Raw genomic sequence first — 27,369 nt, forward strand, 5'->3', positions numbered from 1 at the left:
AATGACAAAAATAAACTGAGAGCTTTATTTTATTAGATTAACGGAGAAAAAAAAATTCCTTTGAGGAAAAAAAAAAACAAACACTGCTTCTTGATGTACGTAATGCCTCACAGCAAGATGGATCCTGGTTTAAAGTCCGACTAGGGCCTTTCTGTGCGGAGTGAATGTTCTCAGGTTTCTTACCAGATTCTTTCAGTACAGTCAGTTGGTTAACTGAAGACCCTAAATTATGGAAAGGTGTGAATAAGAGTACATAGTTGCATGTTCTGATGTGCGTCCCTGTGATTGACAGGTGATGGGTGCAGGCTAGACCCTGCCTCTTGCCCTATACAGCCAAGATTGGCTCCAGTCCCACTGCGACCATGAGTGTAAGATATCTGTAGACAATGACTGGATGAAGGATTAATATATAGTGACGGTAGAATTGTGATGCCATACTGTAGAGCCTAGAAATACTGTATCAAATAATAAAGGTGTCAACTATATGTGCTTTGAAATTGTATTTTGTTCTGTAGGAGGGACAAATTAAGAATGACCACAGTTTGTAGTTCTGGACATTGTAGTCCTTTTGCAGTTCATTTATTTCAAGCACTGTTAAGACAATAAAAAAAAACCGACAATATCACACCAGTCAGAACCAGATATCCACGTGGTTTCACAGAGCCCAGTTTGTCATTTGGGGTGGAGGGATAGAATAAGGGGCAACAATTTAATCACACAGGTGTGGACAAAATGAGGACTACAGTCAAGCACTGCGTGAAGACATGGAGTGTTGCACGCGCGCACAGGCACGCACGCACGCACACACACACACATGCAAACACAAACGCACACACACACAGGCTAAAAAATAAAATAAAAATTGAGGTTCATGAGATGCCAAACCACCAGTATGGACTCCTGCTGAGATCTGATTAAATGAGGATTTCATTTTAAGTATCATGATTATACAAGTTAGGGTACAAAACTAGCATAATAGCAAAAGGGGAGAACTTTAAGCTAAAAATCCTAAAAGCATACCAATGTGTATATTACATCAGAAATCCAGTGACAATTCCAATTATACACACATTTCTCCACACAGTACAAAGAACAAATGTCTTACGTCTAATCCGACACCTGGCTATACGACCACTGCTCAACCTTTGTCATGTGCTAAACATCCATCCCATATTCCCACAAAATCTGATTGGCCTGCTGAACAAAATCCAGAGTTCCTCCGCATAAAGACAAGTGTCGCAAAAATACAAAATAATGGAGTACATAGTTCAAATCAAATCCCATGTTGCCTCACAAAACTTTCATTTCTGGTCAGCGATGGGCCATTTAACTTGGGGACTGATGGACATGTTTAATGAAAATTGCTTCCATTAGTTAATAAAAAATCCCCAAGCAGTTAAAAAAAAATGTGGGAATAACATGCTGGAATGTAAAGCATGCACAATCCTTTGAGGTTGATCGCAACAGGAGATTAATACTCTGCCATTTAAGTGGCATTACACATTACTTTGGAGCCCAACTACCCTTACAAGGTCACTTTAAACACACACATACAGCTGTTTTAAGGTCCACCATTGTTTATACACTATACATCAACAGCGTGAGTTATTAGTACTGCAACAAGACTGTTTCCATATCAAAATATACAAAAGGAGATCACCTCAATTCAATCCTTCATTGGTTCAGGGCCTCTGGCTGATCTCTGCAATTACCTTTCACTCATTTTTTTTAAACCCCCGCAATAATTTAACAAAAGCCATGACAGGTCCACACACATACACGTATTTCCAGTAAATTGTAAACATTCATTCATTTTACATACAAAAACTGGCAAGAGAGACGGTTGGTTCGTTGCATCCTCTGTACAGCTTTTTCAATTCCACACAGAAAGATATTATCCTAAAATACAAATGTGCTCTACCTGTTATACAGCTACTATGACTTGTGCAAACACCTCAGCTAGACTAGATTATAGGGACTTAACACGCACGTAGGTGACAGTTAAATGGATTTCGAGGACAGAGACCAGGCCGATTGTTGGAGCTGGTCGGCTGCTGCAGGAGGAGCGTCAGTGCTGTAGTACATCTTTACAGGACAGACAGCAAGTGGCAGGACTATGCATGCATTATGTACAACAGTACCTCTTTGAAATGTTTCCTATGGCAAAAACTTGCTTTGGCACCGGTGTTAATCGTATAAGTACTGTGACATTGAATTGTTTTTTTTTTTTTGTCTATTGAATTCTTTATACAGGGATGGGATCTAGAATGAAGAACACCAATGGTTCCCCCAACCAAAATCCGTGTGATACACTCCAGCTGAGATGCAGTACACAATACATTTTATGATTCTATCATACAATGATGGCGCAAACAATGTGACTGTGTGTTTTAGAGACCTAAAGGAGAATGAAAAGCAACGGCCAGTCCTGGACAGGCATTGTGCCTTTTGAAAAAAAAAAAAAAAATGGTACGGTAATCGACGGATGTTAACTCCCCTTTTCTGCACCAACTGCAAAGCAGCACAAGGCCAACCTGCAGATGCTTAACAGTCTGAGCAATTCCTTAATGGGGAACTGCTTCCAAGGCATTTTTTTTGTTGTTTTTTAGCAACTGAAAACAAGATGAGCTTAAAAAAAGTCATAAATAAGTTTCTTCATTTAAAATAAGAGATATTTACAAAAAAATACATTAGGCCGCATGTGCCACAGTGATTTCTAAACCGAGAGAGAAAACAAGCAGCTGTGAAGAAAAGAAGAGTTCGGCAGTCGGCATTCTGTTAAATGTCGTAGGATGCATATTATTTGGAAAAGCGATGCATTTTGATCTTCTTTATTCAAGCGGGTGTTCGAGATGACGCGGGCCTTGTTCACGATGCTGTGGACACACATGCAAGGCTTTTACGTTGAAGTACAGTGGAAGGTCAAAGACGTGTCTTAACTTCAGAGTCTGCTCCGGGGGGGGGACTCTTCGTTCGTCCGTTGGCTCTTGCAGAGTGGAAAAATCACAGCTCTTCTTTTTCTTTTGACCTGGCTCTCTGCTGCGCTGCTGTACCCTGTGATCCCCTTCCTTCCGGCTTGGAGCAGGATTCTGCCGGGGCCGAGTTGATCCAGGACGCCTTGAATGCCTTCGGCGGGGTGATGGGAAGCGTGGGGCTGGGTATGGCTTCCCTCTCCTCCAGATCGTCGAAGCTCACCTCCTGCACGGCCTCCTGCTTCTTGAATGAGTCCCGGCGCTCGGAAAGAGCCAGCTTCCTCATCACCACCACTTCCTTCGAGTGATGATTACCGCCGCGGTGCATCGGTGAGGCTGCGGCGCGGTGATGCTCGCCTCCTCCGCCAGCAAAGTCCTGGAAGCCCCTCTGCCCTCCGATGTACAGGCCCTGGCGACCGTGTTCACCGACACAAACAAACCCGGTGGCCGTGTCCCCTTCCAGGTCCTCGCCCTCGGACAGAGGCACCTCCATGGTGTGTCGGCGGGTGCTGTAGGCCTTCCGATCTCCGTGGTAGCCGCCTGTTGTTTTGTCCCCCGTCAGCTTCTCCGCTGACTGGACCCTCTTGAGGAGTGGTGAGCGCGGTGGCTCTGCGCTGCGGGGGCGCACGGAATGGCGGGCGATGGTCGGCGGGGATAGCGTCTTGCCGTGAAAACCCTGCAACGACTTGGGGTGACTGGGGAGGCAGGAGGGAGAGCACTGCGGAGAGAGAGGCTGTGGTGGCGGAATGCAGGCCAGGGGAGATGGAGGGATACTACTGGTTGACTTGCAGCGGCCAGCCTTAGTGTAGCGTCCCAGGACGTGAAGCGAACTGGGACGGGCCTGCGGTACTGGAGAGTTTGGGGAGCTGGAGCAAGGAGAAGAACTGGAATCTGGATTGATACAGAGAAAAATATGTAAGTGGATATGTTCTCACTAAGACAAAAAACTAACAGAACACAGCTGTTCATCTCTTTGGAGACGCAATTCATCGACACATCCTGTCTCACCTCCAGAGTGGTCAGGAGCAGGGGAGCGGCAGGGCGTCGAAGGGCCGGGAGAGAGGCTCTGCGTGGGGGAGCCGGACAGGCTGTCACTGGATGACTGGTGGAAACCTGAAGAGAAGCTGCGGCTACTTTGCATGGGCGGGGGCGGCGTGTGTTTGGACAGCTTCTTCAAGATGCTACGTCTCCTGCTGCGAAGGAAAACACAGATACCTTGTATTTGTGTAGTCTGCAGTGTTTGCGCAATGGCTCCCTGTGCACTTTGGAGTACAAAGATGATCCCTGGGCTGAAATTAAAGCGGAACAAAACCTAAAGGAAAAGAATCAATCCATGCTTTAGACGGGATGAAGCCTCTACTCTAAGAACCTGTAGTATTGTGACATTTGATTTTCCTACCTTCATCAATGTATTACTTATCCCCTTGTACAATGACTATATCACAAGCTGCTTCTGTTCCATTTGCAGACCGGAGACATTTTAGTAAATATATAGAAATCCCTCCTTGAGAAAGTCTTTCGGCCTCTAGCAGGAATAAGAAGAAATGCAGGGCATGCAGAACTTAGTATACCTGTCCTGTCCGTCCTTCTTCTTGCTCTTTTTGCTGCGGCGTGCCATCTTGGCCTTGTAACTCGCCTTTCTAGCGGGACCCACTTTGATGGACGTGTTCTCCAGGGCAGTGGTCTGCAATGTCACCCGGTTCCCACTCTGTTGAACATTTGACAACGTCAAAATACGGAATGGATGGCTCATGAGTAACACAGAATTCCCGCTTTTCGTTATACCTTCAGAAGCAGCTCCACCACCTCAGTGTGGACGAGTCCCTGAACGGACTCCCCGTTGACATGAGTGATGAGGTCGCCGGCTCTCAATCCGGCCTCGTGGGCAGGACTGCCCTCCTCCACACACTGGGGATGCGAGGTTGGATATCACATAAACATTAAAATTACAGGTGAAAGAGCCATCTATCATCTGCTGTTTGGTTTGTCTATTTTTACAATCACTGCATTTAAATGTGAGCCATGACTCTCTCCGGCTTATCTCGTGTCACATCAAAACCCCTGTGGAAAAGTTACCAGAGCTGACTTAGACCGGACTTTTACATTACATCACATTGCATTTGGCAGACGCTTTTATCCAAAGCGACTTACAATAGAGGACATAGGGACTGCAAATACACTTTGTACCCGGGGACTTCAATGTAATACCAGTCTTTAATACTTCGCTGTTTGAGTTGAAATTTCACCACAGTGAATGTTTCATAGCCCGTCGTGCTGCTCCGTGTCTGAATTAGCACTGATGTCTCTGATAAGCCCACATACCCAGACCATGTGGTGAACGGTGTAGACATCAGTGTCTCCCATGTAGACCCGGATGGCTCGCAGCGCAAAGCCGAATCTCTTCCCGGAGCTATGGATGACCACTGGGGGCCTGAGGCAGCTGACGCTGACAGAGAGGTCCCGGCTGGGAGAGGAGTCTCGGGATGAAGGGTTGGATGACAGGGAGAGAGATGATTTGGGGCTGGAGGGAGGGCCTGCTGAGTCGTCTGGAGGGCAACATGGTCAGAGAGATTATTTCAACACATTTCTCACTGGTGACTTAATGGAAAACATATCTCTCTAACAGCTATTAAAAGAAATAGAATACTTTTTGTTTTCTAAATGAGAAAACATCACAAACTAATAATTCAAACAACACTATGTTAGTCTTATCATTACCAATGTTAACATTTGTGGATGTTAATTGAGTCAGTTACATGCTAACAGGCTATAGGGGGCACTGTATACATATAATATGAGCATTACTGCGTTAAAAAACACAAAACTAACATATTGGCTTTATATTTGTGTCTGTTTTTTCCATGGGTTTATCTTTATTTACAATATGTCCTTCATGCTCCAACTTTTACTTGTTGTTAGTTTACATGAAGTTGTTGATCTAATCTTTGTACCCGGGGTAATGATGAGGGACAGGCCGGAAACTGAGGCGGACTTGGGAACTTTGCCAGCTGTCGGTCTGGGTTTCTCTGGCGTCTCCAGCTGGTGGGCGATGCGTCTGGACGCCCCTCTCCGGAATGATGGCCTGGTCCCCGTGCTGTTACTCCGGAGACGAATGCGCCGCAGATTTGAAACCACCCCGTCTAGGGAAATCGTGGAGCGAGTCGTGAGACCACGGGAGCTTCCCAAATGTAAAAATAAGCTCAGGGATAAATGTAATCGAGGGGCTGTTGAGCGTCGGCCGTACCCTCCTCCTCGGCTGAGATGGCGAAGCGAGGCATGATGTCAAGGCTCTGGGTGCTGTTCATCACCAGCGGGCTGGCACTGCGCTCCGACTGGGAGGAACTGGAGGAAGCGCGAGGACGCAAACTGCAAAGAAAAACAAACGACTGGCCGTAAAAATGAGATTTGTGGAATACAAATCCTTTCCTTGCGCAAATGGTTGAAAACAGCGAATAACGAAAATTCATCCAATTTTATCTCAGTTTGTCTTTAATTCCTATGTGTGCGAAAAGGTAGTGATTTGGTTACACTCATTTTGAAGAAAAATATGACCTTGTGGTCACGAATCATCGTGTTTAAATATAATAACTCAGTGAAAACATGAGATCAGTAATTCCTTATTTAACTTTTTTTTTTTTTTCTTAAAACATCCTACAGGCTTTTTTTTTCTTTTTTTTTTTTTTTACATTTAATTCATCGCAACAGAGGGAACTGGAGCCTTTCCCAGTGTGCAGTGAATGGAAGACTGGAAACCAAGCACTCCATTCATGAGCCAAGTGTCTGCCTAATCAGTCAGCATGTCAGCACTGTGGAAGAATGTCAGAGATACTGTGGAAAACCATATGAAGGCCGTCCACACAGCGAGGGTCAAGCCCGGGTCACATCAAACTGTCAAAACACAGGCGCGAACTTGAGCAGCAGCGACTTAAGAAAAAAGAGAACACACCCCTGAAAACCGCGCAGCGAGATTTCTAATGTTCCGTCTCCTGGGGAGAACTTTTTTTTTTTTTTTTTTAATTTCTCTGTCTTTCTTCCCTTACCTCCCTCTGTGTCCATCCACCCCCCTGTCTCCACCGCTGAGGTGTCTGTGCCCGTCGTTGGGGGAGAGGACGCCCCTGCCGTCCCAGCGCTCCTCCTTCTCCTCACTGTGGCTTCGTTCCGATGATGACAGGCTCTGATTGGATGGCGTGGAGGTGGACAGGTGCTCCGTGCTGCTGTACACCTAGAATTCAAATGGAAAGTTGTGTCCTTCAATGAGTTTCTGGATGGTAGAAATAAAAAGTTTGAGCAGAGCTCTGCAACAAATACCTTGCTGAAGCGATGGGCCACGGAGGAGAACTGTCGGAGCTCCAGGGACGATTCGTCATCGTTCGTTTCGTCGTCCTCGTCCGAGCCTAGGTGACTGTAGCGCTCGGATCGGGCTGCAGCAAACATAGCAAGAGCCACAAACAAAAGGCATTGTTCATCTTTGTCTTTCTTTATGAATAAAAGTCATATCTTTGGCCTGTCCATGTCTGTCCGTGCAGGCGTTTAGCTTCAAACTACAGTAGTGCATTAAAACCAAGTTATCTTTTAAATGCAAGTGTCAATAAATAGCACCCACTGTCAAAATAACTGGTGTCCTCCTCAGTCTCTAGTTGGGGTATGAATTCGGCTTTTTGCCTCAGCAGGCCATTCCAGTCCAGACCCATGAAGAACATGTGCATCTTTACCTCAGCGGCTCCACCTGGGAAAGGCAAACATGGACTTTGTTAACATGACATGGCTGTGGCGTACAGCCAGTCCTCAAACACTACTTCACCTGAAACCAAAATATCCTTCTTGCCTTACATAGAGCAGCTGTAAAGACAGAACCTTTAAATACAAGAAAAAATAAACTACCAGATGTTACTACAGAAGAATGACTTGCACTCCCAGCTCCTTAGCTGAGATGTGGTTGATTGGGTGAAAGTCAAAGTGACAGTTTTTAAGCTTTCCCAAGTGTAAAAGCAAAGTGTTGAGGGAAATCAGTGGGTGTCCTGCTAGGTCAGCTGATTAGGTAGTTTAGTATGCTTTACTGAGGGTTAACAAAATTTTCATTAAGATTTGAAATAAACAATGCATATTTTTTCTTTTATTTGTGAATATTCACTTTTGTTTTCTGACTACCAAATCTGTTCGGAGTCAACTTTAATTCTATGATCAATTGCACCCATTCCAGGTACTAATCTGTTTAGCAGAAGCTAAGAAACTTTAAAGCTTGATTATTTTTATTACAGTTTGTGCAGTTTGCATTCAAATGAAGCTAACATTCTAACACAATTACATGTCAGTGCTGAAACAACAACATTGCTGTACGTGCCGGGACAACTTTATCTATACACACAGCCATAATCTGTTACCGCCACCGACCTGTTCCCAGGCGATCCAGGGGGCTCTGTCTGAGCAATCTAGTAATAAGATCCTGGGCATCGGTGGGCAGCGCATCCTCGCCATCCGGCCAGATGATGTCATCTGGACAAAAAGATGTGGTGAGTCGTGTGGTATTCAAATGCACCTTACAAGATTCCACTGGGACTGCATGATTCATTTAAGGTGGTGACTAATAATACAAGATGGAGGGGGGGGGGGGGGGGTGACGCTTTTGCGATCACATGCTAAACACTTGTGGAGTCTATTACCATTTACAACCTGACCAAACAGCTGCTCTGGAGTGTCCCCAAAGAAAGGGACGCAGCCAACAAGGAACTCGTAGAGGATGATGCCCATGGCCCACCAGTCCACAGGCTTCCCGTAGCCCTGCCTCAGGATCACCTCTGGAGCAATGTACTCCGGGGTGCCACACACCTGCACAGAGGACAATAAGGAAGCAGCGAAGTTGACCGACGTTAGCAGAGGCGATGAGCGTATCAGGTGGAGATGGAGAAGAGGAGGGACGAGGGGAGACGGACCTGTTTGTCGATGAACTCCCTCGTATCTTTCTCAATGTGACCCTCGTACAGATTGGTGGTCATGTTCATCAGCCCGATCTTTGACAGCCCAAAGTCTGTCAGCTTAATGTGTCCCATGGAGGTGATTAGCAGACTAGGGAGGGTAGAGAGTGATTTACACATCAGACGACAAACAGAAAATCCAGTTCAAAAAATTTCTAAAGGAAACCTTTCAGAGGAGCCTTGATCAAACTTCAAGAAAGCTGCACGTCTTTCAATAGTGATGGCAAGTTTAAAAATGAGAAAAAGCTTTTTTAAGCAATTAGCAGTTGCCCGGAGGCAGGAATGGAAAAAAGGAAAGAAAAAAAAAATCAATGAGACGGATAATTCCAATTAAGCCTCAGTTAAGAACTCACTTGTCGGGTTTGAGGTCTCTGTGCACAATGCCGTAGTTGTGAAGGTACTCAAGAGCCAGAACGGTCTCAGCGAAATACATTCGTGCCATGTCCACGGGTAGCGGGCCAATGTTTTTCAGCAGATTGGCACAATCCCCACCTGAGGGTATGAAGGGTAGGCCATGAGGACGAGCTGCTTGGATTCATTAAGTGGCTTTCTTAGAAGGGTACGAGAACAGGAAGGAGAGTGCGTGGTGCATTTTGATAAGTACAGTCATGGCCAAAAGTTTTGAGAATGACACTTTCACAAAGTCTGTTCCTTCAGGGTTTTTAGGTGTTTGCCAGATGTTTCTATGGTTGTGTCATTCTCAAAACTTTTGGACATGACTGTAATCTGGACGCATTGCCCTAGGCTGAAATCCATCTGCACCACAGGCCAGACCTTACCTTCCACGTATTCCATGACCATGCAGAGGTGCCTCCGCGTCTCAAAGGAACAGAACATTGAAACAACGAATGGGTTCTCGGCGAAGGTGAGGATGTCACGTTCCACAAACACCTGCTGGATCTGGTTTCTTAGAATCAGGTTTTGCCGGTTTATCTTCTTCATGGCGAAGCGTTGACGGGTCTCTTTGTGGCGCACTAGGAACACAGCCCTGCGTGGGGATGAAGAGACGGGTGGACAGAGAAGGAAAGAATACATGACAGAAGGAAAAATTAAAGGGCAAACATAAATAGGAGAGTTGGGTACACATGGTTATAGTGGGATAAACAAGATTACATTAGAAAAAAGGCGTGAAACAGGGACAAGAATGTGTCATTTACTTCTACTCAGCACCGGTTTTAACAATTAATTCAATTTATCTGCAGCCCTTTGGCTGCTTTTATCGTGCTCTATGCAGTTTCCACAATGAGACTGAGTCAGATCAGGGCAAACAAGGAAGTCTGTCTTACTCACCCATAGGCGCCATTGCTAATAAGCTTGATAGTCTCAAAGTCACTCTCCAGTGGTTTCCTTCGAGGGGGTGTGCAGGCTGCTCGGATCTGAGTCACACAAACACACGCACATACACACAAAGAAGTGGGATATAAAGCAGGAAGTTGGCTTCTGAATCAGGGGTGAAAAGCATATGTTCACATGACTTTGTTGTTATCATGTGAAGGATTTCTATCTTCCCATGTAAACAACAGCTTCTTAAACGATATCTACCATTTAGCAATGATACGGTATTCTTTCTCTGCAGTGTCAAGATCATAGAAACATACGTAGTCAAATCATAATTTCCCATGACTCAGGTTAAAAGTAAGCTTGTACCTGTGTGGGTGTGGCCTCTGCGGTGTCATCGGACTCTCTGCTGGCTGATCTGTGACTTGGACTTGTTTGTTCTAGATGGACCATCTCTGGAAACGCAGCAGACACATTGAATTCAGCTTAAGTGAGTCCTGAGGTGACGATGAGCGCTTACGGCAAGGAACACCGGCTGACAAATCATATTTTTCAAATAAACAGCACTTGACTGAGACAGTACTAGAGTGAAAGGGCACAATGCTGTTCATTTTAAAATGTGAAAAACGACAAAATGTGATATCAAAGCAGCACCTTCAAGAGGATCTCTGGTGAGGCCGAGCTGGCTGATGATATATCGGGGAATATCAGTCTTGATGCCCTGGCCCACCTTGGCTTGACCCTCAGCGGCCTCCAACCGCTGGTAAAACTCCTCCGGATCAAATTCCTGGGGAAAAGTGAAGGGGGTTGTTGCAGTTTTACTAGACTCAAAACATTGCCCAGTTGTCTTTAAAAAAAAAAAAAAAAGGCAGTCATCAAAACAGGCCCCAAGGAAACAGACGGAAGTGCATTTCAATTTCAACTTCAGTTACGCAAACATTGAACACGGGTCTTTCTTAATACCACGGTAGCAGTGGGGTCATTCATGACATTGCCACATGAAGAAGGAATATTTTGTTTCACACGAGTCTTCCCAGCACATGCTTGTTGCCGACGTCGCTCGTGACAAATAGGATTGTGTCTCACCAAACATTCGAGAAGCCTGGCGGGCCTGGAGATGATGATGAGAATCTTCTTCACCAGCTTGGTTATGATGGTCACCTCCTCGCTTTCGGAGCGCTCGTAGGCCTGTTGGGGAGACACGGTGAACAGAGAGCGGTGAGCGGGACTTTTTTTGACCCGAGGAACGAGGCGACATGTCGAATCCTCGGAAGACCGTCCTTTGGTTTGCCCCACATCTGAGGCTGCCATTGCCTCGTGTTACATGATCTGCTGGCGACTCAAGGGTCCGCCACTGGTATTTCAACATCTTGCATCAATCACAGAGAAGTGGCAAGTCAATTCACTGCTGGGACTTGTCCAATCTAATTTTAATAGAAACGACTCACAAATTCACTTTTATTGACGCCCAGTGTCTCCGCATCTTATCCCGAACAGGATGGCGGCAGGCACTTGGGGTTATTCAAGTGAAAGTTGGTGAAATGCACTAACCCCCTTTCCTGACCTTTAGGGGAAAACATGGAGCAACAGGTGCTGCAGTCCAACAGCTGTTGGATGGGGGGGTGGGGGTCAATCAAGCCGGCAGAGCTGGTGAACAGAGCTTACTTGTTAACTTGTATAATGTAATGTGGCTGCATTTCTAATCTTGTCCGTTGGATTTTATATAAAAAAATTCGCGGAAAAGCCAGTGACAAAGTGAAGCAAGAAACTGCAACACAAATCCAGAGTAATACGAGCAAGCGCAATGACGGCGGGGGATCGACAAAAAAAAATGGTTGATCATTGCCAGTTTTGCTAAACAATTTCAAAAATTTGGCTTGTGTTGAAATTACAATAATGGCTTTTTCCTTTGAAGTGAGTCAGAAATTCAGGGTTTTGAAGGACTTGTTGATGTGTTGCTACTAAAGATGAATCCAATTTGAGACCTTTTAAGGCACATAAAAAGAGAAAAAAAAATTCATGGGACGTTAAAATGTGCTTCGCAGAGGGCACCCTTTGATGCGATAAAAAAAATGTTGCTGGGAAAAATGTTGCGTAATAAACTATTATATAATGTAACACTTCACCACTGTCCGAATCTATGTAATAATACATAATGACAACACCATTACTGGCAAGTGAACTCAAATCAGCACCAATCAAATAGACAGTTCCAATTCAATGTTCTCAGTGCAGCTTCGGTATAGCATGCAATGTCCCAGAGGGCAAAACTAAAGTACCGGCAATCAGAAATCCACTGGCTGTGTCCAGAAAAGGAACAAACTCTGGCTGAACCCTTTGAACAATGGCACCGTGCTTGCAAGGCAAGGGAACAAGTCATGTGCATCGTTGTCGGAGAAGCATTACTTGACATCGGGCGGGCACACACACACACGTGCACACACACACACACACCCACCTCATGCAGAAGCTTCTCCAGTTTCTCTTGCAGCTCCACAAAATACCTGGATGTGACCAGGGCCTTCTGGGACTTGTCCAGACAGTCTCTGGCGAGCTCCACCAGCTGGTGCTGAATGAACCCCAGCACACCGTCGGCCAGGGGCAGAGCGGTGCCTGGTGAACACTCTGCAATGATGTCCAACAGCCGGCCCTCCATCTGGGCCGTTGCCTTGAGAACCGAACGAGGGAGATGTCATTGAAAAACTCCGCTGCTCCTCTTTCACGTGGGAAAAATAAATTATTTACTGTTCGTCTGCACTTAATAGGACTTCAGGGAGGAAAATGATTTGTCTTAAATAAGAAAGAGATAATGATAAGAGATTCTCAGAGACAGTTCTCTTTACCTTGGGAAAGCGTTCTTTGTAGACATGATTCATCATGATAATCTCATTGTCAAATGTTCCACAGGTCCTTCCGGGGCTGGATGAAAGACAAAAGAAACATGGTGACAAAGATGAAATACAACATGACAATAAATATCTGCTGTAGCAGTAAACATTTACAGATGTCGGATTTAGATCTGTTGAACTATCGGTCCTGTTGGGACCGTATCCATGTGACGAGTGTGTTCCTTTCTTTAATTTTGCAGAAACAATGTCATTTCACCGCATCGATTGGAGCCAAGCTCTAAACCACCCCTAGGTCATGAACTCAGCCCGTTTGAAAACGACAACAGTAATTCATAGCATTTTTTTCTCATCTGCGGTGTCCATGACCACATCTGTTGCGTGCGACACCCTGCTTACGAGGCGACACCTTTCGGACGGTCTGTGCAAATCGATGTACTGTCATCGGCGGTGTCGAAAATAGCAGCCCGGGCGGTTGCCCCTATACATTTGGTAGTATGAATAATATCAACATGTGCACATTTCTATTTCTGGGCAGCACCGCCTGTTGTATGTACAGCCTGGTTTAATTTGAGGCCGGTGGCGAACGTTAACTAGTCGAAAACTATTTGCCAAGAATGAGAAACGCTTCACACACCCCTTGGTACTATTCTCGGCCACCCTTGACACTCGCCAATTGACTACTTCAAATGGGGATATGTGGGATGATACAGATGTGTTTTATCAGCTCTGCAGACCTGCCTGTTTATTAGTCTTGGCTTTTTTCTGTATATTTTTTTGTTAAGCTTATGTTTGCTTTTTGAAATATTTTTATTGCTTTGAAAAAGACTGGGTGTACAGATTTCATATTTCTTGGGATCTTCTCAACTTAAAAAGCTTCCAGCTGTGATTCTCGTCCAGTGTGCGTGCTAAGTAGACTATGAGATTAGCTTTTCTTGTAAATAAAAGGATTTTATCACATTTTTTGGATGGATGGAATTAATGTGCCACGTGACCAACGTGGGAGAGGAGATGGATTTTTTCACCCCAAACAAGAAAGGACATATCCATTATCAGCTAACCATATCTAAACATAGTCACTTCTCTCCCCCTGAGCTCACTCAGTGAAAAAAAAACAAAGCATTTGGGATTTACTCTTTAAAGGGGGCAATACTGAGTTTCGCATTAGTATTACATTTTATTTAAGGCGCTTTCCTCAAGATTCAAGGACACAGTACAGAAATATTAATGTACACAAAAAAAAGAAACAATAAAAACAAAAACAAAAAAGTAACACAGTTATAAAAATGAGAAAGTAAAGGGACAGAGCAGTTGGCTTCAGATGGAATAGGCCACTTCGAACAGACGTGTTTTGAGTTTGAAAGTCTTTTGTTCAGTTATGCATAAATGAACTTTGCATTAAGAACTGAACATCCAAAGTTGATTAGATCCCAAAAAAATGTGTTGTTTATGTCTATTTGATGATCGGTTATAGTGACTTGCCCTCGGTCACTTCTACAAACCACTTTGCACACAACTAATATGCATTTTAAACTGAGGCACGCTGCCCACACCCCCCAAGGTCTCATAAAAGAGCAGTCATGCCAAATGAGAAAAGAAACCTTGTTTAATTTCTTTCTGGGGTTTGGGGGGGGATTTCCTGTCAAATCTTTGCAGCTAGTGCTTCGATATTTACGATCATATATGAGAGGCCTGTGAAAGCCCTGCTTTTGATGACGCAAGGTGGGAAACACAAGTCGTGAAGTTGTGTAAAAAATGTACAGGAGGTTGGGCGCCTGCCGTTAAGGCTCATTGCATGCCGTGAAATGGACATTGTTATCGCACACGCGCGCACACACACACACACACACACACACACACACACACACTTCGGTTCATATATAAACAGTTACAACTAGGGATGTTTTACAGGAAACAGCAGCCCACCCCTGCTGATATTACTTATATTACTTTCTGCATAAATACTGACAGCAGGGGTAGGGCTTCAGTCAGAACAACAGGGTCATGTTTCATAAGGACAGGGAATGAGCGAAAGAGGGGTGGGAGCGTTTAAAAAAAGCTCTTATTGTGCTGAATACAAAATGGGGAAAAGACAAAAATTCAGGCCTGACTTGACCACATCTGTCCAAGTATATTCGCAATGGTGCATTAATGACCCTCCCCGTTCTCACTCCGTGGTCAAACTGACGGACTTTCCAGCGGCTTTTTTATCCTCTTCCCTCCTTTCAAGCAAAATCTTTTATGCTTTTCTCCAATTTCGTGTATTTATTTTACCACGTTTCTGTATTTTTTTATGCTGTTATGACTGAGTGCTGTTGATTATTCTGATTTTACAGCGTCTTAATACTTACACGATCAGCAAAAGCCAGGGTATTCTTTCTGGCTGACTTACCAAAGAGGGCAGGCTGCCGATGAGTGTTTCGATTGTGTAGTTGTTTTTTTTTTGTTTGTTTGTTTTTTGTGTTAATTGAGCCAAATAACAGGGAATAGCCCCGTCTGTGAAAAAGACGATATTCCATAACAGTGCCACGCTGTGTTAATGATCCGTTTGCGTGATGTCGGGATACCTGAGACTGCGCGAGCGGAGCCTGACGGGAGGGGAGTGGTGCGCTCCTTCTTCGTCCGCCACGCTCTCGGTGCTCCGGAAATGTTTGAACAGGAAGTGGAGATCATCTTGCGTGGGCTGGAGGGGCAACTGGTGCAACAACTCCTGGGAAGAAGAGGACTGGGGGAGGAAAAGAACGGGGGGAAGAAAGGGAGGAGGGGTGCACAAAGAGCAGATAGTGAGGAAAAGTAGTGTTTTCAAGGTCAGCGTTGGAACTTATTTAATTTGCAATTGGTAACCATGTGAGTTTCAAAAGCTACAAAACACCCTCCCACCGAAAAGGTGTCCTGCGACTGTGTCATCCCCGACCGCTGTTTCTCAACTATAGATCAGAATTAACTTTCAACAGGGATGCCGTGAAAGAAAACAGTTAAACTCCATAAATCTTTAAAAAGACTCTGCAAGCCTCTGCGTTCCGCTCTCCCGAAGCAGGAGTCTATAATTCGTGCTGCAGCATGCCCCGAGGTAGGCAGCGCGGCTGTTGTGTTGGCCATGCATGCGTCCATTTTCTCTCCCCAAGCCAAAATGTGTGACTCGCGGCCTGGAATTTATGAGAACTGCAATCTGGCCGCACTCTTGTGTTTCACTGCAGGAAAGAGAAAAGGCAACAGTGGCTCATCTGACTGCAGGAGAGGGAGAGAAGTGGAAGTGAAAGGAAAGAAGCAAAGAAAAAGAAAGCAGGGGTAGAGAGGGAAAAAAAAAAAAGAGATGACGAAGAAGAGAGCAAATGAGCAAGAAGGACAGAATCTAAGCGATGCAGAGGGGGGCCTGAGGAGGAAACTAGAGACATGTCAGAAGTGAGCGAGAGCAGCATAAAGACCTCACTGAGAGTAACCCTGAAAGGGGCTTTGTGTGGGGAAGGCTGACCTCACTGTCTCCAAGACCATGTGGTCGACCGTACAGAATTACAGCCGTGACAGGGGAACCGGGTATTGTTTTTGGGGCCATCTGCAGTCTCCAGAAAGAGTTAAAGGAAAACAAAAAAAAAAAGGCAGAAAAACCGACGACAAAGTCCTGATCTCTTGACTCGTCCCAAAAGGAAGAAAATGGTTGATCCAGGAAACGCGAAAAGCAGCGCTCGCGAGTTGCGCGTGAGGTCATCCAGGAAAAAGAAACATTTGCAATTCAACTAGGCTCGTGTTGTTTTTGTGATTAGCCTTTGTATTCTTGTACTTTTGGCGGTCAGAGGGGGCCACATAAACTTGGCAAAAAAACAGTAATGGGTGAAGTCATTCATACTCTGGAAATGTACTTTGGGTTGTCCCAGTATTTGAAATGCATGGTTAAATTTTTTGCAAACACGCACCATATAGTCTCAAACCGCATTATAGTGAATTTCTTCCAGTGCACTTTTGGGAGGACATTTTTCCCTCCACAGCGGTAACGGTGCTAAATGATGGATGTACGCATCATTCGGCATATCCTGTTTTTTTCTGGCTGAGTCATTAAGGATACAACGTCCATCTGTTAGCTATTTTGGAAAAAAAATATCTCCAAGGCCCCTGAAAGTATGATCAATCAGACTGCTAGATAAAAATCTGCAACGGTGTGACGTTTGCCGCCTCTGACGAGAGCACTTCCGGCATCTTCAAATTAGAAACAAATAATATACAAACCTTTCTCATCAGATGCTCAACAGCATAGCTGAGATTCAGCCTGCTCTAAGGAACAGAGTAACCACCTGTGACTCAACACGAGCGCTTCAATTATCAATTACAAATCCAACTCAATGGCTGATTTTTTTCTGAATCAATTTCAAATGAATTTAAAGATGCGATGCAGCTCATCTCAGAGGGACTTAGTGGTATATAATGTTCAAGTTAGAACTGGATTTCCCGTGTTTGCTAGCAGAAGACAAATTCAAAATGAACTGTCAAACAGCGTGTTTAGTGACCCTACTATTCACCGATTCGATTTGTTCTGAAAGAATTGGTGTCGGATGCAAAGGAGCTTCCAAGAGACCCCCCCGTTTGAATTCGATATGATACACGTCAACAAACGATGACCCCTCCCTGGCAGATTTATTGTCTTGTCACACCTACTACGTGTTTAATCCAATGGGATTTACAGCTCAATCAGTCGGCGGTGAAAGTTTACAACACGCCGCTGCCCTGTAAACTGATTAGTACGTGGTGTAAGTAACACACAGGGGAGGGACGGGGGGGTAAATGGCCCCATGACGGCAGTTTAGTGAGAGGCTGAATCTCTTCCCAACAGAGACGACTGGAGGATAATGAAAGGACGGCCAGAAAAACACAGAGATAGATCTGACTTACAGACACAGATGAACTGGGGGCGTTGGTACAGTATCCTGACGAGGGAACTGATGCCACGGACCATCTTCGACCGTCTGCCCTACGGGGGGAAAAAAAACAAACAAAATAAACAAATACATAACATTACCTCAGTGTGACCCTTTGTGGACAATTATAACGTTAATCAAGTTGAGAAATTTTACAATCCAATTTTGCTGTTTTAAAATCAATAAAAAAAAAATAGAAATCGATCACTTTCCTACCTTTCAGTACGTGCCAGGTGGCTTCGCAGAGGCCAATCCGGGAATGGAAAATATAGTAAAAGAAAACAAGAAAGGCGAGTGAGAAATGCGGTTTGATGACAGTGACAGAGAGAGTCTGGCTGTCACAATCCTGTTTGTTTGTCACAGCTCACACCCAGGGGGCGGGCCGCTGCTGCTGCCGCCACCACCGCCGCCGCTCCTGCTGAAAACCAGCCAAACTGCTATCGCCCTGCAGACCGACAGACGTTCATTTCCTGACTCCGACGCAAAAGCACAATGCATTTGCAAGAGAAAGAAGACCCCGCTGCAAACACCACAACCTTTATGTTCTTAAGTGTTGAGACACAATTCACTCCCTCCAACCCACCCACACCTTTTCACACAACATGACTATCAGGAGGACATAGCCCACTTCCCTTCGCTGATAAAAATCTGTGCTGACAAGAACGGCCGAGTGTTTCCATGCAGAAACCAGGTCTTGGATTGGAGGTGACACAACAAAATTGGACGGTGCTGCTCTGAGTGTGACCAAGTACTGGGGATTAATGTGTGTGTGCGTGTGTGTGTGTGTGTGTTTGAAGTCTGCTTTTCTCATTTCGGTTTACATCTGATATTAATGCAAAACTCTGTGTGTTGAGAAATGCCTTGGCGTTGACACTTGGCTATTGTACTGAGGCCCTGCAAGGCTTTGGAAGGAAGAATTGAAAGAAAGGATTTAAAATCACCGTAGGAATGAATACCTGGGCTTAAGGAGAGAGAAATAAAAGTGGGCGCCTGTGTCTTGGTTTCCGAAAAAAAAAAAGGGGGGGGGGGGGGTTGAACGGTGAAGCTGGAGCTTTGGCTAAAGGTTATCCCATTCCCTTAGGATAGCAGCTATTCAGATTTTCCCTTCATTTGCATTTAAGAACATTTTATTTTCATCCCCGTGCCCAAATGTCGACTATCGCACGCCAAGCTATACCATATTTACATGACAAAATCGTTTCACGCAGCCCGAAGGCACGGGAGCTCGTTTGAATAGCAAATAAAAACCCACAGAGCAATCAGAGGCACGGCCACGGCTCCTGTCTCCACAGCGGCACCTAAAAGCTCTCGAAACATTAAGATGAGTCACGCATGCTTCTGATCAGGATGCCGTGCTTCGGCTGCTGGTGTTTAAAATAAGTTTTATGTACAAATGACAAATGGCTCTCGGGTCTTTGCGGTGTGGCGATTGTGCTAATTAGCGTGCCGCCTATCAGTCCAGCTCTTTTTTTCTTTTCAAGCCAGATGCAGGAACTGCGATAAGAGGACAAACTCTGTGATGTTATTCATTACTCCATGTCGCTGTGATTATGAGGGTGTGCGTTGACTCAAAGCCTTAATTGGCTCGACAAATGCCAAGACCCATGGCCACCAAGCGGCCCCTGAGGCCCTTCAGCTGGTCGGGCTTGCTTCTCCGTTGCCTCATCTCTACTACAGGAGCAGATGGAACGAGCCAGGGTACATTCAAATTCGTCTTCTCCAAAAACAAGTTGAACAATGTTATTCTTTTCTCTTTTTTCAGCCGCCCAGCCCCAATTTAAGTCCATATGAATTGGTTTTTGGGCTTTTTCTGGCACTGCCTTCTTGAAAAAAACAGTCACTAATGAAGCAGCTTGGCTTTCTCTACTTTTTGTTGCAGGTTCTTGTTAAAATTGTTGAAACAATCATTACGGGAAATTTCTCCTGGCGTCTCTTATAGGCTATATTTCTTCAGGTTCTGAACTTCTGCTATTCAACACTTGCATCGGATCATGTCTTTGCACGAGGAAAGACTAACCTGCAGTGATGTTATGATGCACATTTGTACTGCTGATTTTAGGGGCGATTGCGATGGAACACTTAATTTCAAACCCATTTTCCAGTTCAAGTAATACAGATAATGCTACCACCAATACTACAGTAATAGCGTTGGTCTGGAGTCAATTAGAGCTTATTTTAAAAACATTTGAGCCGATTCTTACCTGCGAGCAAACTGAAAGTTGGTCGAGGTGCTGGAGGAGACATTTCTAGGGCTTTCCGATGGGCTGCTTCCAGCTGGAGAACAACAATCAGTTACAAAGTTATGCAGAAATTTTAAAATCAAAATACTGAACAGACAATGCATCGCAGTGCCACAGGGACAAAAGCTTGTTGCTGAATCAAAGAATGTCACTTTCATCAGACAGCGGGGAATCGCGTACACTCGGGAAAAGGTTCGGTGGTGGAAACGTTTGTTGTTCTGTCGTTTGTTCAGATTAACGTGTTCCCCGGGAAAAAAGGGCTCACGGGACAAGTCCAAACAAACAGAGAGGGATAAACATTAAATGTCCTCTGCACCATACTGTGGGTACATTATGATCAGACAGCAAGGAAAGCTTACTGATATAGCCAAAGGGAAATCACTGCTAGTCTTGTGACATACAGCATCAAAACAGATGAGGCTAACGGCACATATACTCAGCAGCTGACGTAGTGGTTTCCTGCCACAGACAAGCTCCTTTCACCCGACCGGTCTGTCTTGACCTACTTGTATGTCTTCCATGTGACCATGTCTAGATGCAGTACCTCTAATAAGCCCATGGTCTCATTGCCGAACAAGAAACACACACACACACGCACACGCACAGAAACAAACAAGTACCTGTGGCGAGTGGGAGAGGCGAAAGCGGGCGTGAGAGTGTGGGCGATGGGGTTCCGACCGCCAAACTCCTTCTCTTATTGTTGCGGGAGCTGTGAAGGCGAGCAAAACAAAAACAAGATCGAAAGGGCTTTGTTCGTGAAATGCAAAGAACAAATGGGAGCAACGCAACATCCAGCAGAGCATCAGTTGTTGATCACGATGGAAGAAAGCACTGATAACTGTAATAATGGTGTTTATGCAAAACACATGCATGCAGAGATTAGAACACGTAGGTGTGTAGTGACAGTGTATTCCATGTTTGTTCTCACTCTTGATTTTTGACTTCCTGATGTACAAAAATAGTGAAAACACACACAACTGGCTGATATATAGGGCGTATTGAAGAGTTATGAACATAATGTTCTCGCATCCTATGTGACATTCTGACCTCTGTGAACGATGAAAGAGAAAAGACATAATATGGGAGGACATCTGATAAAATATCTTGCCTTGCAGTGTTTAACAAATTAGGAAGACCTTCAAGTGAGGCTGAGAAGTTTCGTGTCTGCTGGTAAGTCAGCCAGTGCTCACTGTTATACAACATGCATACATTGCAAAGGATCCTATGACTTTTGTGACATAACCATACCCGCCACATCGCGCTGTCCTTCCATACCATTTCAGATCGATTGGCATGGATATACTAATTCTTTTTCCACTCACCCAGAGCAAACTGATCTATAGGTAGATAAATCAATGATCAGGTTTTAAAGCCCTGCCCTGAGTTGAGCTGCAGATTATTTGTGTCTCAAGAGCAACTGGTGTAAAACTGGATAGAAACGGGATAGAGTCGGTTCTCTCTGATCAAGTAACATTTTGGCTGTCGGGCACAGGTATATTTTAGCTTAACTTTTGAGAGTACCCACACAGACACAGCATTTTATTTTTTTTCAGTGACAGCTGTCGCCTTCCTGTTGGTTGCTGAGTGCCTTCTGGGCAGCATTGAACTGGCATGTTTTTACATGGGCGTGATCCCATCAGCTCTGTTTCATCCTCAGGATGTCAGGAGCCTGTCCACCTATCTTTAAAAGTGACCTGAAATAATCGAGGGGATGGAAAGGCAACAGATCCTGACATTTCTGGGTCGGTGCAGAGGCAGATTTGGTTATATAGCCGCAACCAAAATAAATAAAATGGGCAGCGACGGCACAGCGGCAGGAAAAAAAAATGAAAAGAGAGAGGGAGCGGCAAAATGTGTTTGACTTTGCCTTAAGAACATCTGCAAAAGAGCTCAGTCCAGGCCAAAAAGGAAAAACTGAGTATCAATATAGTCATAGGCCAGTTTTATGTCACAGTAACTGCTTAGCTATCAGGTGTCATTAAACAGGCTAAAACTCCCAGATTTGCTGGTCATTTCAGAAATCAGTGAGAAATCTGTCAAAGGAAGAGCAACTTTTGACCATTAAAATGGCCAGCTTACAGTTTGACCTTATTCGGTGCATCTGGATCTGCTTATTTTGACTGACACAAAATAACGGCATGACCAATTCATTGGACCGCAACCACGTGAAGACTCAATCAACGGCTTGCAGTTTCACAATGGTGGCTTGTTGGGGACCGTGAAGGGCCGCCATATAGCATGTTGAATATGGGCCATCCACGCCTGCATGTTTCTCATGTCTACTGGAAGGCTATGTTCATTGACCTCTGCTGAAAGCACGGCTGTGTTTGCTGGAGGGAACTTGCATTATGCTTTCTGCAGTTTGCTTTCAGAAAAAGGCGCCAATGGCTGGCTGTCTATCAAACAACTTCACTGATCAGTAATAGTTTGTAAACATATTGCCAGGGTGATTGCACAAAAATCTGAGAAGGGAAACTGGAGTTCATCCTAAAAGCCTGAGAGGAGGGTAAGACTGCCAGAAACTATGCTAATGTCAGTATGGACTGCCTGTGTACCAAAGACACCACAGAAGGATGCAGGGCAACGTGAAAGATCACATTTATAGCACATATTCCTCCAAAACAAACCCACTGATCCCATCAGTGTATCGACTAACACACGGGACGTCTTATCGTTATATGCGACAGCTGGCTGCAGACAATGCAGTCAAGCCATACATACGGAGAAGGGGACACACGCACGCACACACGCGCACACACACACATCTGCTGTGGCCACGTTTCGCTGTTGGAAACAAAAACTAGGGCGGATGTAACAGACATGTACGTTACAGTATTAAGACTGTGGCTCCTCACACAGACATCACAATGGTATTATCAATGTGAGCCAGATAATGTTACCAGACAGGGCGGGGGGTTGTGTTTACGTGCTGGGAATATGATAGTGATGGTGATAATAATAATAAAGAGCTCACACGAACGTTCAACAAATAGCTATTTATCACACAGAGGCTAGGCGCAGAGCTGCTGATAACGACAAGCCCAAGCGGACATGTAGCTTTACTGCCGAGGCGATAAAGAGCTAGGTTCTATATATTGCTTAGAAAATGGGTGTTTTTACCTTTTTGATCTTTTCATCATTGCCCCGGTTACAAAACTAGTTTTGTAGCTGGGCAACACAGTCCAGTAGTAGTTTTGGTCGGACATGGTGATCGATAAAGCCAATCCTGAGCTGAGAATCGTCCTCTAAAGTGGGGGCATCATGTTGAAGAGTCTCTCCGGTGCCTGTTAGCTTAGCCCAGTACTCGGCTTCCAACGGCAGGAACGCCACTCATCTTCGGTACAAACTGACCCCAGACCCACGGCACGGCAGTTCGGTGAAGGAGAGCGGTTGCTCCGGCCATGTCCGCCCTTTCCCACTCGCTCTGCTACCGGTTACATTTCCGAAACGGTCTGTCCTTCTCAGAACGCGACATTATCGACTGTTAGCTCCGCCGAAATATCAAGTCTGATACAAACTTTCCAGCTCCAGCAGGGGAACCCACTGCGCAGGCGCGTCGCGGTGCGCCGGAGGGCGGAGAAAGCGATGTTGCGTTCAGGGACTGTAGGAATTTTGGGGATGACGAGCGGAACACAAATAAAGTACCCGCTAGAAAAAGACACACTGTCACTCATATAAACACTGTTTTTCCGGCTTCTGAAAACGTTATGCTTGCATTTAAATGCAAACAAGTTAAAACAGCACGCTGCATTATACCGTGATTTCTCCATTGCGGTATCAATCAAGGACTATCTCACTTTAATGCCTCGATTTGGAGAATATTGAGATTTATTTTTGTCGTACTTTGCCTTCGGGTGAGACTTAGACATGTTGTTTTGATGCAATCCAGGGACTGGACATCGCCTCATACCCCGCTGCCTCTTTTCAACAAAGAAAGTCAGGAGTATATAAAAAAGGGGGGGATTCCCTGAAATTTCCCACTGTAAATCGGGACACCGAAATCCAACTTAGTCTCTGGAGCATCCGCTTCAGATTAAAATTCTGTTCCCTATCAATTAAAATAATTCAGTGGATGAACAACTAATTAAAAACTAGTAGGGGATTTGTAAAAACAACTCACATAAAATAATACACTAAAGAAAATCGTAATCAATATTATCTCCTTTAAAAATAGAAAATTATTTATCTGTTTTCATCTCCTCCATTAAATAACTGATATAACCTGTATAGAAATATTTTAAGATGATAATATAAATAATTTGGTGCCCCCCATCACCCAAGTTTCCATGAACAATTACATCCTGCTAAACACACCAAGGTTTATGGCCGCCATGTGAAACAATAGTCAGCTCACTCTAAGTGGATATGAAGGAATGTCTTGTCTGACTTTTTCAAGTCCTTGTTTATTTATTTATTCATGTATTTATTTAGATTAACTGCATTGCCACTCAGGTTAAAAAGGACACCAATGTTTCGTCTGTTAATCTGCCTTTTAAGGCTGATACCACGTGAGATGATTTGCTCCAAAAGTATGATCGCACTTTTTTTTCCGAGATGTGTGAGTGATTTATGTGTTAAGTAAAGCAAACCAGCAATCACAGTAACTACACGGGTACAATTCTATACCCATTCATTTTTAGAAAATAGCAATATTACATTTCTTTGGTCAATGCCAATTTTTTTTTTTTTTTTTTGACTTTTTTTGTGAATTTGATTCTCAGTGCATCAACATCTAGCAGAAAATATTGCAACCTTTTGAACTCAGAATGTCTTCCTCCTGTGATTTTACACTTTGTTTATCTGGATCATTATGTCACGCACAAGGTCAACAAATTAGCCCCAGACGCTTCTGTGATAAAGGCGTAAAGTTCCTTGACTTGTTGAGCTAATAAAGACTTTATGTTGTGATATGACGTGATGTTGTTCTAACCAATTTTTTTCTTGTGTCTAATCTCTTATGATTCACAGAAGCATTTAAATTTTAAATTCATCAGTGGTAATGTCAGAGATGGGGGCATATTAAATGCGGTTGCCTTGGAACAGCACCGCAGGCTGGTCATCCTGTCCTGCACATCATCGTTACGAGTTAATGGTGACGTGCTTGCAAAATGTGCTGGTTCTGTGACACAATCAGGGGGAAAATAAATTGAGTTCATAATGACAGCACACCTGAGGTGTCTCCACCTAAATGCTTGCTCTGGGTTCTTCGTGCATTTGCATAAAACCTGTGTGAGCAGTGTGACTGCCCCGACCGTTATTTTCTCATCTAACCGCTCCAGGAGCCATCGGCTTTTAGGGGGAAGGGTCGTATCAGTGTAAACAACTGTGAAACACAAATACTGTGTGCATCTACAAGAGGTGACAGACACAGAACTGGTTTGAGAGGGGAGGGAGAGAGGTTAGAAACCAAGTCAGTTGATATCACTTACATGTTTCCTCTGCGCGGAAGACTCAGCTCTTTCTAGGGAGGAAGAGATGGAGAAGATGAGATAAAAATATGGCAACAGAATGTTACTTTAATATGCAGATTGCAGTTAATGATAAGGCATAGTGGTCTGTTGATATTTTAACAAATTATTTTACTTCTAACAAACAGACAGATTCCTAATCATGTACTGCAAGGAATGTATGGATTCTCATACACATTCCCCATTCATAAGATGTTAAGTAAAACCTTCAACCCATCATTTTTCATGCTAACTATAAACATAACCTTTATGTTCACTCCCACTGATCTTCCCCTCAGTACAATGTAAACATTATTAGGTGCAGTATGGCCTAGATTCCTGCATGGCAAATGGGTCTTCCTCACATTCAGCGGTACAGTATGCATCTCCAACTGGGTCGTGACTGTGTTGCATGTGAAAATAATTTAAAAAAAAAACACTGCTCCATAAAATGAGGACTTGAAGAGCAAATACACTGTGCTGTGCAGCCATGCGGCATTCGAGCGAGATGTTAAGAGCATTTCACACTGTTTGGAATCGATAGCGCAGATATATGTGAGGCAGGGAAGAAGCCGGTTACTCAGAGAATGGTCCACCCAGTGAGGACCTGTGTATCCTCCACCACCCTCCCATCATCACCTCCTCCATGAGGTGGACACAATGCAGCCTTTACTACTCAATACATGCAGAAAATATACACATGAATAAGCTGGATGACACAAAAACAAAAAAAAAAAACACTTCACCCCCCCCCCTCCATTGTGGGCAATAACGAATTGTAAACAAAGCATTCAGATAAAATAGATCCAGAAACAGAAACTCTTTGGTTTTGTGCTCCTGTCACCAAGGCAACCAATTTAGCAGAAGCACTAATGAGGTGCTCCAAAATAAACACAGATGGTGATAGTGCATAGTGAATAATTTCCAGGGTGTTGATCCTGTTGGAAGGGGGGGGGAGGGAGTAAATAAATAAACGGAAATAAACAGGAGCGAATCAGCTGCTACACGCAAAGCAAATGATGGAGAAATCCCTGGCATCGACGGCTCATCTTCATCGCATCACCCCGTTTTGCCTGGAAAATATTAAACATCCGAGCCTATTTTACCTGCAGACCGCGGCGTCTCAGGATATTCGGCTCATCCATCATTGGAAACCATTGAGAAACACACACACACTCACACACACACATACACACACCACCACTCACACACGCAAAAAAGCGATAAGTCAGCTCATCCTGCGCTCTAGTCCGCACGGAGGGTCTCCTGGTTGCTCCTCCATCTCCACCCGAAGCTCCATCTACATTGGCCACATGGAGGTGGTCACTTCAGCCGGCTGATCACCTGATCACTGGGAGAGGGAGGAGGTGTGTGTGTGTGTGTGTGTGTGTGTGTGGGCAGCCTTAATCCCACCCCTCTTGGTGGATAAACCAAGGGTTTTGTGCGCAACAGCATCTTCGGATTGTCTGGTTTCCACCCGTCGTCATGGTGTGACCGGGTTCATCTTCATCCTCAAAACATCAGTGTGTTGCAGGGCACGGGGTTCATCTGCTCTTCATCACTCATGTAAACACTCAACACGTGTGTGTGTGTGTTTGTGTGTGTGTGTGTTTACAGGAGCAAGCGTGAAAGAAGAACACAGAAGATGCAGAACAACTGTGCTTTGAAGAGAAGCTGAATGGTATATTTGAGCTCATCACCGCCTGG

At 44.6% G+C, this 27,369-nt stretch overlaps 1 protein-coding gene across 2 annotated transcripts; it reads right to left on the reverse strand.

Annotated features, from left to right (window-relative positions):
- Positions 1-541: 541 nt before the first annotated feature.
- Positions 542-26,964, reverse strand: mast3a (microtubule associated serine/threonine kinase 3a). 2 transcript variants are annotated; one of them, XM_086173262.1, is made up of 28 exons: positions 26,769-26,964; positions 25,645-25,676; positions 20,836-20,924; positions 20,177-20,249; positions 18,192-18,212; positions 17,950-18,028; positions 15,636-15,793; positions 13,066-13,141; positions 12,681-12,890; positions 11,309-11,410; positions 10,877-11,009; positions 10,592-10,677; positions 10,235-10,320; positions 9,724-9,932; positions 9,298-9,436; positions 8,903-9,035; positions 8,633-8,798; positions 8,364-8,465; positions 7,576-7,698; positions 7,281-7,393; positions 7,013-7,194; positions 6,217-6,338; positions 5,924-6,112; positions 5,295-5,518; positions 4,758-4,880; positions 4,544-4,680; positions 3,981-4,165; positions 542-3,863 (listed from the first exon to the last, which is right to left on the reverse strand). In XM_086173262.1, the coding sequence occupies exons 1-28, from the start codon at positions 26,850-26,852 to the stop codon at positions 3,004-3,006; spliced, it is 4,236 nt and encodes a 1,411-aa protein (XP_086029388.1). In that variant the 5' UTR covers positions 26,853-26,964; the 3' UTR covers positions 542-3,003. The 2 variants fall into 2 exon arrangements, with proteins under 2 accessions (XP_086029388.1, XP_086029387.1); XM_086173261.1 differs by lacking the exons at positions 25,645-25,676; positions 26,769-26,964 and adding an exon at positions 23,336-23,759.
- Between the last annotated feature and the right edge of the window lie 405 nt (positions 26,965-27,369).

The sequence above is a fragment of the Fistularia commersonii genome, chromosome 25, assembly GCF_037954325.1.
Source record: "Fistularia commersonii isolate RoL2024-O1a breed Wild chromosome 25, RoL_Fcom_v1.0, whole genome shotgun sequence".
Lineage (NCBI taxonomy): Eukaryota > Metazoa > Chordata > Actinopteri > Syngnathiformes > Fistulariidae > Fistularia > Fistularia commersonii.

What these genes read in the sequence shown, in the direction of transcription:
- mast3a (XM_086173262.1), bottom strand. Translation starts at nt 26,852, where the DNA reads ATGTGTGTGTGTGAGTGTGTGTGTGTTTCTCAATGGTTTCCAATGATG. An exon ending in ACAAAGAACGCTTTCCCAAG is followed by an intron (nt 12,891 to 13,065) that starts GTAAAGAGAACT and finishes TCGGTTCTCAAG; the next exon opens with GCAACGGCCCAGATGGAGGG. An exon ending in TGGAGAAGCTTCTGCATGAG is followed by an intron (nt 11,411 to 12,680) that starts GTGGGTGTGTGT and finishes TCTCCCCAACAG; the next exon opens with GCCTACGAGCGCTCCGAAAG.